This window comes from Bos indicus x Bos taurus, chromosome 15 (assembly GCF_003369695.1).
Source record: "Bos indicus x Bos taurus breed Angus x Brahman F1 hybrid chromosome 15, Bos_hybrid_MaternalHap_v2.0, whole genome shotgun sequence".
NCBI classification, from domain to species: Eukaryota; Metazoa; Chordata; class Mammalia; order Artiodactyla; family Bovidae; genus Bos; species Bos indicus x Bos taurus.
The window spans coordinates 19,745,796-19,765,145 of NC_040090.1; the positions used below are offsets into that span (position 1 = coordinate 19,745,796).

A 19,350-nucleotide genomic window follows, 5' to 3' on the forward strand; every position below is an offset into this window, starting at 1 on the left:
AGAGTTTATAACATAAAAATGGGGGTGTGCTCTGACTTAAAAAAAGCTGTGAAAACTCTTTGAAAGGGATCAGGATGAGTCAGCATTTGGAATCTAAATTTTGATTTGATTTATTTAGGTCTCAGGGTAAGATTCTGGTTATTGATGCTATCTCTGGCCTAGAGAATGGGTTCCTTACTCGTGCCTTACAGGGGCTGGTCACTGAGAGCAGAACCTCTAGAGAGCTGAACTGTGAAAGGTAACTAACAGGTATGTCTCACCTGTGATAACAGGTGACATACAACGGGCAGCAGTGGACAGTGCCTGGAGTCAACAGCAGAGTGTGACAAGAATAGTGTTTGAGGGACTTCCCCGGTGGTCCAGTGGCTATGACTCTGTGCTCCCAATGCAGGGGGCCTGGGTTCGATTCCTGGTCAGGGAACTAGATCCCACGTGTACAGCTAAGCGTTTGTATGTGGCAACTAAAGATCCCTCATGCAGCAACTAAGACCCAGTGTAACCAAATAAATATCTTTTAAAAAGAATCTCCAAGAGCTTACTAAGTCTCTTTCTCGACATTAATCTTTCTCTTCTCGTCCCCATCTCTTGCTGATCTCATCTCCCTTTCTACCCCCACCCCACCTGATTTGTAGTTATCTCTAATTTTCCCATAACTGATCACATTTTTTTAAATTAAATCCTTTCTTCAACAGACATTTACTAAGAATTGCCTGTATACTCCCAGCATCAGAAGGCTAGCAAAAGGCCTTAGGAAACTGGCCTGACCTTTTGTGAGGCAGTGGAGATACACCTCTCCAGAAAAATGTTTTGTTCATTCTCCTTATAAAACGGCTTCAGTGAAAATTGTATTTAACTCTCAAATAATTTCCAAACTAAGTTTCACATACTTGTACATGATTTCTGATTCATTTTCCAAATGTCAGCAGGAAACCCAGGAAAAAATAAATCCCCACTCCAGTCTATAAAAGACCCCTGAAGTAAAAAGTCCCGAAGTGTGAAGTAAAAGCCAAAGATGCCCCCAGTCTCCCAATAAAATCCACAGATGTCCTTCCCTTTTTTTCTATGGTTATCAACACAGGGGTACATGCACTGTGATCCCATCACAGTGTGATTTAACACCAACAGCTTGTCATCCCCACCAAGCCTAATAACAAACCTGGAAAATGAAGCACTGGCTTAGAATTCCCTCTTTTCATTATTAAAAATAAATCATGCAGATTCCATTCATAAAATTTATTCCCCACTCCCAGCTTGACTATGTGGCTTCCATCTAAGCCCATCACATAGTCGTTTTGGCTTTTAATAAATACCCACTCAGTCCGGGAACCATCCTGTCCTCCCCAGGGACCTCTCTAGAGGCTGTGTCTGTGAAGGCTATGGTTTGGGTTAGAGCACTGGCAGCTCTGAGTCAAGGGGCAGCTGCCAAGGAGAACATGTATTTGGAAGAGTTGGTCTCAAGTCATGAAAATGCTTCTGGGGGAAGTGCCTCAGAGGGGAAGGCAAAAAAGAGAAGTGAGCCTATTGAGCTTTGCTGACATTGACCCCTTTTCTCTCAGATGGGAAAGAAACTGCCTGCAATACAGGAGATCGGGGTTGAATCTCTGGGTCGGAAGATCCCCCTGGAAAAGGGAATGGCAACCCACTCCAGTGTTCTTGCCTGGAGAATTCCATGGACAGAGGAGCTTGGCAGGCTATAGTCATAGAATCAGACCTGACTGAGTGACTAACACACACACACCCCTTTTTCTAGTAGGTGAAGCCACTCCCTGCTGAGTTAGGAGCAAAGTTTAGAAGGTTGCCAATTTCAGCCACCAGGCCTACCCCTCCTTTGCTAGGGCAGGCCTGCCTTTTAGGCTGCACATTTTAAACACCCATCACACTTGTGAGCAAGAAACTCTTGGGCTCGTCTTTCTCTCCCATTAGGCCTTAAGTTCCATAAAAGCAGAGACTGCGCTGTTCGGCCCACCATAAAATATTGAATGAACAAACACATGACCTTGACAGTATTCAGCATCATGCCTGGTGCCCAGTACAGAGCAGGAGACAATAAAGGTCAAATGGACAAGTCTATGAATTAAAGACAGGAACCCAGCATGGAGATAGGAGTAGCTGTGCTGTAAATATTGATTGAAACTGAATAAAAAGGTGAGGCATGGATTCTGTTTTTCTTATGCAAGAGACACTAAAATCATTGATGAATACACTGTCCCTTGATCTGGAAGTTGCATAACCAGGTGGGTGATAATTACATGCGAACCCAGCTCTGAAACAGCTACAGGTTTGAAAACATCATTAAAAGCTAAGGGACAATTATGGTTGTTTGCCTAAGTGTTGTTTTTCAGTGGTTTTAATTTTATTTTCTTCCAGACTCACTGTGGAACTCCTGCTTGTACAGACCAGTGCGGCCCAGACCAGCAGCCTGCAAAGATGACAGTCCTCAGGTGACAAATAGAGCCAGAGACCTGGACGGTACGGCCCAAAGCACCCCCTGCCCTCATCCCACTAGTGGTACAGCGACCCCTGGAGAATCCCTTAGGAACTGCACCTGTTTTTAGCTTCGGTGAATGGGGCACACAGTTCTGGGTCTGGATCCAAGACGTGCTCAATTTCCTTTGGTGCTTTTTCATACATCTTTTTCCTTTCCGTCTGAGCCTTGCTAGCTTCCGCCGGGGGGAAGTCGTAGTAACCCTTCCTCTTGGCTTTGAGGCGCAGCTTGTTCCGATAGTGCTCGATGTCTGACTTCTGCTTCAGGGCTTTGTTCACCTGGGGAGAGAAACAGTCTCATCACGCGTGGTGACATGCAGGTGACAACGACTGTCACGTGAATAAACAAGTCTATGGCCATTTAGCTGATGTCCAGCTGGATAAGACCACCAGCTCTTGAAGGGCTAGAGTTGGGATGAATGGGGTGGCAAAGGGGAGTAGACATTCTGCTTGCAAGGTCTCCCCGCTCTATCAACCTGCACTTGAAAGCTTATTTTTGTCAGTCAATAGCTTTGTTGTTGTTGTTTAGCTGTTCAATCATGTCTGCTCTTTTGCAACCCCATAGGCTGCAGCCCACCAGGCTCCTCTGTCCATGGGATTTTCTGGGAAAGATTACTGGAGTGGGTTACCATTTCTTCCTCCAGGGGATCTTCCAACCCAGGGATCGAACCCATGTCTCCCCATCTCCTGCACTGCAGGCGCATTCTTTACTGCTAGGTAATTTTGAAGCCTTGCATGGCCATTATTGCCAACTGGTTCCTGCTCACCTGTCAAAAATACAGATGACTGTGCTAAATAAATTACCAAATGATATGAAGATGTTATGTCCACAAACAGAGTTGAATGAAACCTGCCTGATACTGAACAATGTGGAGAACCATTGGAGCTGTTTGCAGTCAGACTTGATTACATCTGTATAATCATGTATAGAGAATGTTTTCATAGCTAAGATTTCAAGGGACAATCATGGAAAGGCTGGTAAATGTGGGGATGATGTCCACCTGGCAGATGAGGAAACTAAGAGCCAAAAGAGCTAAGTTAGTAAAGTGAAGAGTTGGGACCCCTAGTGAACTAAGACCTCCCCTTACAGATTCTGTGCGGTGCCATCACTGTGGTGACTTACGTGCATGATGTCTTCTTAACCTTCATGACAACCCATAATCAGAGGTGGGGTCAGGGTTTGACCTCGGACAGTCTGTGTCAGAGTCTGCACACTTAGCTGCTAAATACCCTGCCCCTCAGGATGAGAAGACAAAGAACCACAGAGGGTCCAAGGTCTAAGCCCCTGGACTATAGATTCTGCCCAGGGAGTGGCTGGGGGCTGGGGTTGGTGTGGGCTTGCCAGAATTGGTGCTTTCCATTTGGAAGATGCTCAAGGCAATGGTCAATCGGCAGAGCATTGGAGCTGCATGCAGAGCTGTCAAAAATCCAGAGGCCCAGACCTGCTGAATCAGAATCTTCAAGAGTGAGGCTTGGGCATCTGTAGTTTGCAAAAGTCCCAGAGCTGACTCTGGTCCCGAACCTGGGTGAGAAACCTCTGGCACTGATCAGTGGTTTTCAAATTATATTCCATGGATTTTTGGAAGATCAGTAGAAAATCTGAGAGTTAGGAGTCTTGCCCTCCAAAAGCCAATACACAGCTATTTTCATATTGCTTTAGCAAGTCTAGGGACCTGGGCTAAGAACTGTTGCCCAAGGGCTCCAGGAGGGTCCTCAGGAGTCAGGGAAGTACAGGGGCAGCAAGAAGATGGGGCTGAGCTGCTGGTCCTCATTCCCAATCAACAGAGCAGCCGCCCACGCTCCTGTCTGCTGTGTTGGACTCCTACAAAACAGTGTGTTTGAAGAAAGGATTAGAGGGTGAGAGAAGGCTTAAGGTCCAGCGGTCTCAGAAACTTGAGGTCAGATCCCCAGGTCAGGCTCTGCTGAGCTTCTGAAGGCACGTGTGAAGTACACAGGTGGCAAGGCCAGGGAGGACAGGAGGAACCGCCTGGAGGCCCCGGGGACATGGCGGAGGAGATTCCTTACTGCTGCAGCCAATGCCAAGGGAGGAAGAGGGGGTGGGGGGGTACAGCTGTCTCACCTCCATTTGTGTCCCTCCTGGACCTGAAAGTCCCCCCGGTAGCAGGGTCCAAAGCCTGGAATTCTGGGCTTCCAGTCATCGGACCCATGAATCCCTGACTCACTGTCCATGCTGCTGACAATACTTTAGACTAAGCTCTTTTTCTTCTTAAGTCTCTTCTGTTTGGATAATGAACTTAAAATCTGCTAGGACATCAGGACTCCAAAAACTAAGGCTGGTAGTACTACCTTCTGCAGAGGGAACTGCTTGTTCCCCTCTGTCCTCCGGGTCCCCCCGCTGCCATAGGGAAACACAGGATCAGGGTCCCCTCTTGAGCCAAACTTAAGTAAGTTTGCCAACAACGCAGGGGAAGAATCTCCTTTTAAAGTCAGTCTCTCTCTCACTCATTCCCAACTCTTCATGAAACATTTACCAGAGCTCACTGGGTTTATATGCAAACACTCTTGGGAGGATAATTCTGTTGCTTTCAGTCATTTACATTTTAATGATGGTGTGGCATAAAGCTGGGGCTAAGGGTATAGGTTCTGGAACCAGACCAAATGCCTGGGTTTAAATCTCAGCTCTGTCTTTCCCTAGCTGGGTGACCCTGGGCACATTACTTAACTTCTCTGTGCCTCAGATTCTTTCGGTGTAAGACGGAGATAATACTACTGCCCTCGTAGAGCTGTTGTGAGGATTGCAGGAGTTCACACGCACCGCATGCTGGCAATATGGCCAGGCACTGAGACCAACTCTAAAACAGGCTATCTATTTTACATATGGGAATGAATATGTTTCCACACTGCTCTCTCCATTCATCTTGAAGATTTTTGTATGAAGAACAGAATGTAAAAATAATTTAATTGTATCTTTTGTATATTGAAAAAAATAAATCTTATTACCATTAATGTGGGTTGTGCAGGGTTCATTTTCATCAAAGACTAAGGGAAATAGAGTCTGACGGACACAAGGGGAGGGGAAATGAGTAGCTTTGGGAGCACAGAGCACTGAAGTGAGTAGGCTTGGGTGGAGTGGGGCAGTGGAGGGGGCTTTGTGCTGAACAGCATGGGTGCGGCACTTTGGGGGCCGGGGGTTCAGGGGAGGGGCGGGACAAAGAAAGGAAGGCGGACAGGCCATGTCTACACTGCTATCTTAGAATGTCTCTGTTCCTTCTTTGCCCATGGGAGTTGCTCTGGTTGTTTTTTCTGGCTTTTGTTTCCAGAACGAAAGAGGAAGGGGCAATCCAGCTGCAAGAAGCAGCTGTGACAATACAAACCAACACCCGGGGGCTTTACGGGTTAGACACAGCAATAGCTGTGTTTGGTCAAGTAGCGGTGAGAGTGTGGTGCTTTATGAAAACCCGTCTATGCAGCTAGCTCGGAAGCCAGGAGCCTGAGCCCCTATACGTATCCCATCCTCTAGGATAAACTCTCAAATGCCCAGGACACGGTTCAGTGTGCAAGTAGAGACTCCAGTCCTGACACTTTGCACTGCTCAGTGATTCTAGCAATGTACTCATCCACGGGTAAGATATGTGTCAACTGATGTACAGAGCCAGGGGTTCACCAACATAAGGCCACATGTTATGTAGATGCTTTACTTTTACAAGGTTTGAAGAAACAAACTGAGGGATATATTTTTTCTAACTCTTGCAAAGATCTCCCCAACCTGGGTCCTGATGGTATCTTTAGGCTGCCAGCATCTCACAAGTGTTTAATTGTTCCCTCATTCCACTTTTCACTGAGAAAACCAGCAAAGAGAAGAAGCTAGCATGACATCCTCTGAGCCAGGAATCCCTTTCTGGAATCTCTCCTAAGATGATATTCCAAGAGAATTTCTAAGTCAGAGATGAAAGTTAACATCGTCAGTAATTAGATATATCAGTATCAGGTACTTCTTGATTCCGTGGCCATGAAGGGGCACATCATTTCCATGGATATGTGAAAAATTCATAGCCTCAATCCAATCACAAGAAAACACCAGACAAATCCAAACCGAGGGACATTCTACACAGTAACTGGCCAGGACGCTTCAAAGGAATAATAGTCATGAAGAACAAAACAGTCACAAAGGATGGAGGAACTCTCCCAAACTTGAACTACCCCAAACTTGTTTGGGAGGAGGCTCAAGAGACAATTAAATCCCACATGGGATCCTGGATTGGATTACAGAACAGAGAATGGACATGAGAAAGAAACCGGTGAATTTCAAATGAGGTCTGCACATTATTCAACAGTATTGCACCAATATTATGTTCCTGGGCTGGATCATTTTTTATGGTTACACAAGGTGTTCATATTAGGGGTAGCAGGTAAACAACTAGCTGGATAAAGGAATTCTCTGTACTATTATGGCAACTCTTTTGTAAATCTAAAGTTATTCTCAAAATAAAAAGTTTCTATAAGTCATGCATGAAAACTAAAACCGGAAAATAGCTGGTTTGAACAAGGGGAGAGTAGTTTCCCAAACAATGGTGCACTTACTCAATCAAGACATTCACAATGATTGTCAGAAAGATAACAGCAACACAGCCAATGCTTAAGATGTAAGATATAAGGTGGTCTGAATACGATAAGATTCTAAACTATACATGAGTTTCAGCAAACGCTTGAAGAGAAGGTGGAAAACATGAAAACAGAGGATATGTTAGGGTAGTGAAATTAAGTGGTCTTTCTTATTTTCTGAATTTTGTATGCTGTTATTCTGTTTACTTTAAAATAATCTTTAAAAGAATTACCTACAATTCATACAAAGAAAATTTATGGCTTTGAGGCTGTGTTTTCTTCACTTAAACAAGCTGCCTGTAAGAGAAGGAGGAAAATGATAAAATAATCTGCCTTAAATGTCACAAGGCAGCAAATTACAGAGAACAGTTCAGGGCTCTTTTTCAATCCAGATGCCAGCAGGGTCTATTCCTTCAACTGCCAAAATGTGACATGTATACAGTTCTGGACAGGGAGAATGCTACTCTGTTCTCCCGTGACAGTGTGATGGGTCTGGCTGAAAAAGAGAGTGGTAAGTTAGATTTAGCCGACATCTGGAATCTGTCCCCATCGCTAAGCTGGGATAAAAAGATCCAGGCATGGCGGCAGTCACCTGGGTCCATACTGGGTAGAGGGTCTTAATGAAGAATAGTTATCAGTGCATCAGTGATAACCTCAGAGGCCTCTAATCTGGGGCTTGAGTGTCCAGTGGCAGAACTGGGCCCAGGGAAAGATTCAGTGGCTGTGATTGGCTTTGAGAAGATATACAGATTCCCAAATTGTAGGGCCTAAGGGCATTAAGTACTTGATCAACGAATCCTGGATGGTTAGCTGACTAATGATAAAGTATGCTCAGTCACTATATAAAGCACATCTATTTCTGCTTTATTGACTATGCCAAAGCCTTTGACTGTGTGGATCACAATAAACCGTGGAAAATTCTGAAAGAGATGGGAATACCAGACCACCTGACCTGTCTCTTGAGAAACCTATATGCAGGTCAGGAAGCAACAGTTAGAACTGGACATGGAACAACAGACTGGTTCCAAATAGGAAAAGGAGTACATCAAGGCTGTATATTGTCACGCTGCTTATTTAACTTATATGCAGAGGACATCATGAGAAACGCTGGACTGGAAGAAGCACAAGCTGGAGTCAAGATTTCCAGGAGAAATATCAATAATCTCAGATATGCAGATGACACCACCCTTAGGGCAGAAAGTGAAGAGGAACTAAAAAGCCTCTTGATGAGAGTGAAAGAGGAGAGTGAAAAAGTTGGCTTAAAGCTCAACATTCAGAAAACTCAGATCATGGCATCTGGTCCCATCACTTCATGGGAAATAGATGGGGAAACAGTGGAAACAGTGTCAGACTATTTTTGGGGGCTCCAAAATCACTGCAGATGGTGACTGCAGCCATGAATTAAAAGATGCTTACTCCTTGGAAGGAAAGTTATGACCAACCTAGATAGCATATTCAAAAGCAGAGACATTACTTTGCCAACAAAGGTCCATCTAGTCAAGGCTATGGTTTTTCCAGTGGTCATGTATGGATGTGAGGGTTGGACTGTGAAGAAAGCTGAGCACCGAAGAATTGATGCTTTTGAACTGTGGTGTTGGAGAAGACCCTTGAGAGTCCCTTGGACTGCAAGGAGATCCAACTAGTCCATTCTAAAGGAGATCAGCCCTGGGTGTTCTTTGGAAGGAATGATGCTAAAGCTGAAACTCCAATACTTTGGCCACCTCATGCGAAGAGTTGACTCATTGGAAAAGACTCTGATGCTGGGAGGGGTTGGGGGCAAGAGGGAAAGGGGATGACAGAGGATGAGATGGCTGGATGGCATCACCAACTCGATGGATGTGAGTTTGAGTGAACTCTGGGAGATGGTGATGGACAGGGAGGCCTGGCGTGCTGTGATTCATGGGGTTGCAAAGAGTCAGACACGACTGAGCAACTGAACTGAACTGATGCTCAGTCACTCAGTTGTGCATGATTCTGTGACCCTATGGACTATAGCCCTCTAGGCTCCTCTGTCCATAGGATTCTCCAGGTAAGAATACTGGAGTGGGTTTCCATTTCCTACTCCAGGGGATCTTCCTGACCCAGGGATCAAACCTGCATCTCCTATATCTTCTGCATTGGCAGGTGGGTTCTTTACCACTAGCACCACCTGAAAGCTAATGATGATGATATAATAATAACATATTTGTTGTATGTTAGACAATATTCTATGTGCTTTATGCATATTAACTCATTTGATCCTCACAACAGTCCCATTGTACAGATAGAGATACTGAGGCACAGAGAATTTAATTGGTGATGGACAGGGAGGCCTGGTGTGCTGTGGTTCATGGTGTTGCAAAGAGTCGGACACGACTGAGAGACTGAACTGAACTGAACTGAACTGAAGGTCACGCAGATATTAAGTAGAAAAGCCAGGACTCACATTCTTGCAGTGTGGCTGGAGAGTCCATACTCTTTCAAGCAAAGTGCTCTCTTTTACTGATGGGCCACAGTAAGCCACAGAGAGGGAAGGAGTGCTGGACAGGGAGCCAGGGGACCTGATCATCATGCTGTCACAATAACCTGCAGTGTGACTCTGAGTAAGCCACCTGAGCCCTCTGACTTCCATTTCTTTGTCTAAAAAAAAAATGATAAGGTTGGGATACAAGTGCTCTATGAGTCCACAACTAGTTAAGTTCTTTTTATTTTTAATTAATTATTTATTTATTTTTATTTTTGGCTGCCCTGTGCGGCTTGTGGGAGCTTAGTTTCCCAACTAGGGATCAAACCCAGGCCCACATAAGTGAAAGTGTCAAGTCTTAACCACTGGACCTCCAGGAAATTCCCAGTTAAGTTCTTTTTAAAAATTGATGAACAAAAATAAATAAATAAATAAATAAAAATAAAAATTGATGAACATCAACTCATCATCCCTCTAGGCAGTTCAGTCTTTCTGTTGAGAAAACAGAAGGAGCTGCGGGATCAGGTCTATAACAGGCTTTTTCACGTGGCCTGGATGGGGGATGTGGACAAGCCGCTGAAGGGTGTTTACAGTAGCCAGCTGTATGGGGTCGTGGTGTGTTCCTCAAGGTGTGGTGGGAAAGAGCCTTTAAAGCTTAGGAAGTCTCCCACACAGTACAGGTAACCATAGCCAGCCGGGTATAAACAAACATAGTGAATAACCAAACTGTTGAATGACAACAGAGAATAACAATGAAATTATGTGTGTGTGCATGCATGTATGAGGTATTCACAAGGAGGTCCCATAAGCATGGCCTTAAGGGATCACGAACATCTTCAGCCCACTGACCATTCTGCTGCAGAAGATGGAGAAATGGCAGCTAATTTTTACCCAATTTACTCTCTTGTTCTCCCCTAAACTGCCTCTATCTATCATCTATCTGTCTCTATCCACCCATCCATCCATCCATCCATCTGTTTTTCTTTGGTGAAATCTCTGATGTACAGTACTAATCTTTTTAAGACTTAGGAAAATTGACTAACATCACGCTATTCCTGGAAGCACACAAAGGGTTGCTTCAAGCTTGCTCAAAGAAATAAAAGTCATTTCAAAGCCTATGTAGTGGGCCACATTCCCTGTCCATATCTCCTCTGGTGCCCTATCAATTCCAGCTCTCTCCATCCCCACTGCCACAGATATCCCATCCTGACCACTTTAGTGGTGTTAGCAAGAAAGGAAGCAGGCTGTGTGAGTGAGGGATTAGGGGAAGCAGAATTTTGGGTGTTTCTCTTCATAATGACAGTTTTTTAAAAAGTCCCCTATGGGCTTTCTGGCCTGGAGAACTCCATGGACTGTATAGTTCATGGGGTCACAAAGAGCTGGACATGACTGAGCGACTTTCACTTCACTTCATTTCATGGACTCTCTGATGAAGGTGGAAAATGCTCCAAAAACATCACTCAACAAACTGGTTTGGGGTGACTGGTGTACTGATTCATTCCACTGAGGCCTGCACATGCGGAGGTAAAAATGACCCCCAGAGTCCTGTCCGTACACCTGCACCCGGGGCCCCCAGGGGCTCCTCATTGGTCCACGTTCACAGAGGCCTGGCTGCACCCACTCTCTCCCGCTCTGTCCTGGGGTGCTCACCTCGCCGTTGAGGACAGCCGGCTCCTGGCTCCTGTCCGAGGTGGGGTGCACCACGGGGAGGGCTGTGGGTTTTATTCCAATGAGTTGCACAGACCCAGAAGACGTGTCAAAGGGATCCACAGCCGCCTTGCCAGAGTTGTCAAAAAGGACCGCTCCTTCCTCTTCATCACTCGCCGGCACTAAAGCATAACATAAACACATTGATTTTCTGTTGTAGGGGACTTGTGCCATCGTGGGGGAATGTATGTCAGGCTCACAGCCTAAGGACATCATTTTACTCAAAATGACCTCAGGAACAACAGCGTCTGGTTCGGTGCCAATGGCTCACTGCTGCTGGTGGCTTTCTCTTAAAATTTACTATCTATACTCTTCACCTCGCCACTGGTTTGAATTTAAACGGCAAAACCATTCCTTCAAAACTGTGACAGAACACATTTGGGGAAAAAAAAAACACGTTAATTTGTTCTCTATATTGGGGTCAGAGATGGGGAGAGTGCCATTTGGCCAAACTAGGTAGCTATTCTTAAAACATGATAATCAAGACAATAACAGCACTCAGTTAATCTCTGTCACCAAAGCCACCCATTTTCACATTGCATAAAGGTTGAGTCTTCCCTGGTCAACCAGCCACAGTAATTGCTGCTGAAACTTTTTTTTTCCCCTAAATATTGTTTCTCCGGTGACTAAGGTTTTGGTTTCTTTCATTTGTGTAAAATCAAAGAGAGCTAAGAAATAACCACCGAGAAATGAATTTAAAGCTACAGTGAAAGTCACTCAGTCGTGTCCGACTCTGCAACCCCATGGACTATACAGTCCATGGAATTCTCTAGACCAGAATACTGGAATGGGTAGCCTTTCCCTTCTCCACGGGATCTTCCCAACCCAGAGATTGAACCCAGGTCTCCTGCATTGCAGGCGGATTATTTACCAGCGGAGCCACAAGGGAAGCCCTTAAACCTATAGACAACTCCCCTAATTACCTAGAGCGATTTGCACCTACATTCTGTTAAACTAACGCTCCCCTCTGACAGAGGGTTCTGCTGCAATTGCTGAATGACAGCCATCTGCCTTGTGCATCCATAGATAGGCTGATGGAGAATGTTCCAGGGCCAGTGGTACCTTGCTGATTTACTTAAAGCACATTCCCATTAAATAACTATATGAATGACCGTTTACTAAGCATGGCTTGGCAAGAGATAAATGAAGCCTATTCAAACAACCAACCCAGTAAGCAACTTAGGAGCAAAATAGGTGTTATATAAAATATGAATGTAATAGAAATGTATTCATCTTTCCTCCTGTCTCACGAGATTGGGATGTCATTTAAATTATTGAGAAACACATAGTTTGTGTCATTCTGTCACTTATCATAATCACAGAAGATTTGTTAAATTAAGCCAGGTAAATTGCTATTTTTACAAAAGTCTAACCATGGGTTATAACTGGAATATTTGGGGGTGCTGAGGACTTATTTGTAAATAGGTCACTGATGAGCCAATGACAGAGGAAGATCTTTATTCAGATGTGTTACCAGATGCATATATCATTTTAGAATGTAGTTTTGCTAGGCAGTTCTTGCTTTCCCATCATTATCTCCCTCCCAGACAACTGCTATGAAGTTCAAGATGGCACCAAGATGTCTTGGTGTATCCAAGTTGCACTCCAAGATGGCACCAAGTAATTCTTGCCTCATAGTCACATAGGACCAACCTGTGTAACAAATAGGTAACTGCAGAAATGACAATGCATTGCTTCCAAGTCTAGGTCATTAAAAAAGCATTGTTGCTTCCACCTTGGTCTCTCTTGGATTACTTCTTACTCTAGGGGAAGTCTGCTGCCATGTTTATGAGACCACTAAAGTAGCCCTATGGAGAGGTCCATTCGGCAAGAAACTGAGACTCCTCCAACAACTATGACAGTGAGCCATCTTGTAAATGGGTTTGGCCAGGCCTTTTGATGGTTACAGCTCAGCCCAACATCTTGACTGCAACCTCATGAGATACTCTGAACCAGAATCACCCAATTAATCCATTTCTGAATTCCTGACCCACAGACATTATGAAGTGAAGTGAAGTCACTCAGTCATGTCCGACTCTTTGCGGGCCCATGGACTGTAGCCTGCCAGGCTCCTCCATCCATGGGATTTTCCAGGCAAGAATACTGGAGTGGGTTGCCATTTCCTTCTCCAGGGGATCTTCCTGACCCAGGGATCAAAGCTGGGTCTCCTGCATCACAGGCAGATGCTTTACCCTCTAAGCCACCTGCTGCTGCTGCTGCTGCTGCTGCTAAGTCGCTTCAGTCATGTCTGACTCTGTGAGACCCCATAGACGGCAGCCCACCAGGCTCCCCCGTCCCTGGGATTCTCCAGGCAAGAACACTGGAGTGGGTCGCCATTTCCTTCTCCAATGCATGAAAGTGAAAAGTGAAAGTGAAGTCGCTCAGTGGTGTCTGACTCTAGCGACCCTATGGACTGCAGCCTACCAGGCTCCTCCATCCATGGGATTTTCCAGGCAAGAGTACTGGAGTGGGGTGCCATTGCCTTCTCCGCTAAGCCACCTAAGTGATGTCAAAAACCTCAAACTAAATCAACATACTTTTAAGAACCTCAAACTAAATCAACATACTTTCCCAGAGTAAGGCAGCAGGTTGATCAAAACGTCTTTACTTTTTGTTAGTATGCTAACTCAGGGCTTGTTACAGCAATACTTTTAATCTCATCCTGATTAGTAATGATAATGCTTGCTCCTCCTGACAGAATGTATTATTAGTCATTGTTCAATCTACTTATAGAAATTCCTGGTTAACTGGAATTTCTGCTTAAGGAGTATCTGGTAGCACTTTAAAATCATGCAGCATAATTTTGGGTGTCAGAAACACGACTACATTCTACTCCTCTGAAAATAGATAACTTGAGTGATAATAACCCAAACACGCTATCTCATGACCACATCATTTAACAGATTTGGTCTTGCTTGTGAAACAAAAAATAAAAGGCTTCATTACCTATATTTTATCTTTGTATGAGAGGGTAGGTCTCTGCTTGAATACTGCTTTGAGAGTGGGCTCAAATCACCCTCACAGACATTATGTGAGATACTAAATTTAGATAGTCATTTTTGGTGGCTAGGTGTTGGGGTAATTTGTTACACAGCTCTAAGTAACTAATACACTTCCTAAACAACCCCCCTCCTCTGAGCTTCCACTCGGCTCCTCCTACTTCTAAAATACACATTCCACTAGCAGCTAGGATGGGTTATCTCTTCAGGAGATAACCAGATCACAGCACTCCTTTGATCAGAACCCTCTGAAGGCTTCATCTCTCTCAGAATAAAACCAAGAGTCTTCACTGTGACCTAGAAAGTTCTGCACCACGTGGCCCTGGCCACCGTGCTGAACCCACTCCCCAACTCTCCCCTGAGTCAGTCTACTCCAGCCACAATGGCCTTTTGAACACAGCAGGCTTGTTTCCACCTCCAGGATTCTGCATTTACTATTCCTTCTGCTCAGACTGCTCTTTCCATGATTCTTTACCTGCCTAGTTCCTTCTTACTTTTCAAGTTGCTGCTTAAAAAAGACTTTCTTTATCCACCAATCTAAAATAACTCACCTCGTCCGTCTATTATTTCTGCACCGCCTTTATCACTATTGCTGTATTGATTTAATCTGCTCCAATCCCCTGCCACTAGAACATAAGCTCCATTCATGCCCCTCTTTTTAAAGTCTGATGACTTTGCCTTTAACAATGTCTTACACACAGTTGGCTTTCAATAGGGATTTGCTGAATGAGTGAAGGAAGGACTAAGATTTCCTGACTTGGAAAAGGAAATGCTGTTAGTACCTGCAAAACCAGTAAACATGTAGAAGTTAAAGTCTTGCTATCATGAAAGCATTCAGAGGTTGAAAAGATGGTACTTTGCATTTTTATTGCTTCCAAATTGTGATACTCTTACTTCCCACCCCATGGTCAGGTAAAGGGGGAGCATAACCATAATAGGTCAGGAAAAGGATACCCTGGGAACTATAAACTGCAGCTCTTTTCCGTCATCACTTAAAGTCATATTTAGATTCACACAATAATTCCTCTAGGTTTCTTTAAGAGCAAAATAGCTATTCCCCCAGCCCTCCAAAATAAAAGACTGTGTGGAAAAATACATTAAAGGGCACTGCATTGAGTGCTAATACATTAAAGTGTTATGTGAATACAGCAGGTTCATGAGAATATTTAAAGCATAATTTGTCCCCTAAGAAAAAAGCATGAGGCAATGCTAAGAAAAGGGCCATGGTGAGGCTGAGAAAGTCCTAGAACATCATCATGTCATCAGTAATTGCCACCAAGCATCCACCCCGTATCTATTTGTGTTTTGTTTGCATTGCTGGTTTGAACTTCAGTAAATAAGGCTGAAAAGAGATTTCACTTTCTCCTGTTTCAATTGGCAGGAGGAGAACCTTCCCATCAGAGGCAGAAAATGCCCTTAAACAAAACGTGTTCTTTTGTGGGGGGAATCTTGATTAAAGCTCAAAGACAAATAATCTACAACTAGAATCACTGCCCTTTGGGTTGCTTATCAAATAATAAGTGAGTCTCCATCTCATTGAGAAGGCAAAGAAAATAAAAACTAAAACTGTTTTTGAGTGAATATCTCTAACAAATCCTCAAGGGCCCCTGCCAAGAAAGTAGTGATTCATCCTCCAAGCTCTCTGATTCTTGTCTCCCTCCTGTCCCATGATAGCTAGGAGGCAAGGTCTGATTAAATTCTGAACCCTGGCTCTGAAATTACGGTATCTTAAAGGAAGGTACACCCTTATGGGTTTATGGAGGTTCTTTCTTCCAGATAACTGAAGGTATAAATACATACATTATGTTCTCACCTTGAACTCATTTTTAACTCCTTCATGGAAAACACTCTTCTTAAGGTGACATTCATTTTCTTTCAGAAGTTTGCATGCACGTGTCTCAGTTTCTCAGTCATGTCTATCTTTTGTGACCTCATGGACTGTAGCCTGCCAGGCTCCTCTGTCTCTGGGATTTTCCAGGCAAGAATACTGGAGTAGGCTGCCATTTCCTTCTCCAGGGGATCTTCCTGTGGGAAGGACTGAACCTGTGTCTCCTACATCTCCTTTACTGGCAGGCAGATTCTTTACTACTGAGCCACCTGGGAAGTTTAAGCGTCTGTATTTAGTTGAGAAAATGCCAGACTGTTTTGCTTTCAAAATCCTAGCTCTCACATCTATCTTTCCCATTTATATTTAAACACCATCTTGAAATAGACTCTAAAATTGCCTATAGCTATGGTAGGTATGGACCAAACAGAAGCAGAAGATATTAAGAAGAGGTGGCAAGAATACACAGAAGAATACAAAAAAGATCTTAATGACCCAGATAACCATGATTGTGTGACCACTCACCTAGAGCCAGACAACTTGGAGTGAGAAGTTAAGTGGGCCTTAGGAAGCATCACTATGAACAAAGCTAATGGAGGTGAAGGAATTTCAGCTGAGCCATTTCAAATCGTAAAAGATGATGCTGTGAAAGTGCTGCACTCAATATACCAGCAAATTTGGAAAACAGCAGTGGCCACAGGACTGGAAAAGGTCAGTTTTCATGCCAAGCCCAAAGAAGGGCAATGCCAAAGAATGTTCAAACTATCACACAATTGCACTCATTTCACACGCTAGCAAAGTAATGCTCAAAATTCTCCAAGCCAAGCTTCAACAGTATGTGAACCGAGAACTTCCAGATGTTCAAGCTGAATTTAGAAAAGGCAGAGGAACCAGAGATCAAACTGCCAACATCTGTTGCATCATCGAAAAAGGAAGAGAGTTCCAGAAAAACATCTACTTCTGCTTCATTGACTATGCTAAAGCCTTTGACTGTGTGGATCACAAAAAACTGAAAAATTCTGAAAGAGATGGGAATATCAAACCATCTGACCTGCCTCCTGAGAAATATGTATGTAGGTCAAGAAGCAGCAGTTAGAACCAGACATGAAACAATGGACTGGTTCCAAATTGGGAAAAGGAGTACATCAAGGCTGTATATTGTCACCCTGCTTATTTAACTTCTATGCAGAGTACATCATGTGAAATGCCAGGCTGGATGAAGAACAAGCTGGAATCAAGATTGCTGGGAGAAATATCAATAACCTCAGATATGCAGATGACACCACCCTTATGGCAGAAAGCAAAGAGGAACTAAAAAGCCTCTTGATGAAAGTGAAAGAGGAGAGTGAAAAGCTGGCTTAAAACTCAACATTGAAAAAACAAAGATTATGGCATCCAGTCCCACCACTTCATGGGAAATAGATGGGGAAACAATGGAAACAGTGAAAGACTTTATTTTCTTGGGCTCCAAAATCACTGCAGATGGTGACTACAGCCATGAAATTAAGATATTTGCTCCTCGGAAGAAAAGCTATAACAAACCTAGATAGTAAATTAAAAAGCAGAGACATTACTTTGCCAACAAAGATCTGTAAAGTCAAAGCTATGGTTTTTCCAGTAGTCATGTATGGATGTGAGAGCTGGACCATAAAGAAGGCTAAATGCTGAAGAATTGATGCTTTTGAGCTGTGATGTTGGAGAAGACTCTTGAGAGTCCCTTGGGCTGCAAGGAGATCAAACCATCAATCCTAAAGGAAATCAATCCTGAATATTTATTAGAAGGACTGATGCTGAAGCTGAGGCTCCAGTACTCTGGCCACCTGATGCGAAGAACTGACTCATTAGAAAAGACCCCGATGCTGGGAAAGATTGAAGGCAGGAGGAGAAGGGGACGGCAGAGGACGAGATGGTTGGATGGCACCACTGACTCAATGGACGTGAATTTGAGCGAGCTTCAGGAAATGGTGACGGGCAGGGAAGGCTGGCATGCTGTAGTCCATGTGGTCACAAAGAGTCAGACATGACTGAGTGACTGAACAACACAATGACAGCAGCTATGTTAACTAACGAAGCCACTGAACTACAAGTTTCCCTATCCCCACCCTACCCCTGCCTTCAGCCACATTGCACATGAAACAGGCTTTTCCTTTTAAAGTTTTGATTTTCACAAAAAAGTAGAGTTAGAAGCTACTGAGGCAACCAACCTGGTGAAAACCAAGAACAATTTTAGAATAACAGCCTGTTAAATGAACATTTATTAATTAAAATCAGTAACCCTAACTTCTAGGATGGACACTGAGCCATAAAACAACATCTGATTATTCCATACCAAAAGAATAATCTATTCTCAGAGGTTATATTCACACAAGCAGTACTTTTTGCAAGCTGACAATGTGATGGAAATACACCTTATACGTTTTCCACAACTCCATTCAATGTTATTTTTTGCTTTCCCTTCCTTCCCTGCTTATCTTCTAATCCAATAAAATATGTTATTGATGTTTTTGATGAACTATAATATTGTATTGTGATAAAGTGGAACCTGTGTTAAAAAAGGACACTTGTAGGTTCCATTGAAGGTTCAGCCTAGAATTCTAATGTGCTTCAGCATCTGTTGAATTTTACATTAAATGAGTTGGTCCTTTCATTTCTATTTGAAACTTTCAAAGTGAAGCCTCACTGAACAGGAACCTGTGGTCAGAGAAGTGACCAAGTCTGAAAATTCACTGTGTTTACCTTTGGCAAAAATTAAAATGCAACGAAGCACTGTAAATTTGGATAAAGGATGGCTTTTTAATAAAACAAACACATTAAAACCTCAACCTGGTACAGTAATTGCATTTTATTCATGCACTGGCTGTTGCTATTTCTGAACCTGATATTTAAATAATCAAAGTGACCTAAAGGAACTAAGGAGGCTGGCAGGAAGGGTGGGGGAACAAGAACAGGAAGGTCAGCGGGAACATTTAGAGAACTCAGTGTCCCACTGACTGGGCCAGTGGGGAGTCATGGAGTATGAAACTGGCCCTGCCCCTTCCTCTTGTACAGATTAAATGCAAAGAAGGGGGAAAGGCATCCTCTTGTAAGAGAGTATTTACTGACAGAAGAGTCTGTATGTTGCAAATTTTTAAGCAAGTAAAAGGGCATAGAGCAGTATGTACATTGGTCTCATTGTACAAAATAAAACAAAGCAATACAACAAAAAAGCAAATATACGTGTGTGTTGTCATATGCATAGTCAATAGGTCTGAGAGAGACACACTGAGTTATTTAAGACCCTTTGAAGACTGGGGTGGGTGATGGGGCAGCTGGGGGAGGATGGACTCTGA

General features: G+C 43.7%; 1 protein-coding gene across 3 annotated transcripts in view; it reads right to left on the reverse strand.

Moving 5' to 3' along the window:
• Window positions 1–19,350, reverse strand: part of KIAA1549L (KIAA1549 like) — a 314,269-nt gene that overhangs the window by 51,789 nt on the left and 243,130 nt on the right. For all 3 annotated transcript variants that reach the window (XM_027562705.1, XM_027562704.1, XM_027562703.1), the window contains 2 exons: window positions 11,141–11,319; window positions 2,546–2,763 (listed from right to left, as the gene is read on the reverse strand). In XM_027562705.1, the coding sequence (XP_027418506.1) occupies window positions 2,546–2,763; window positions 11,141–11,319 (397 nt within the window). The remainder of the gene's footprint in view (window positions 1–2,545; window positions 2,764–11,140; window positions 11,320–19,350) is intronic.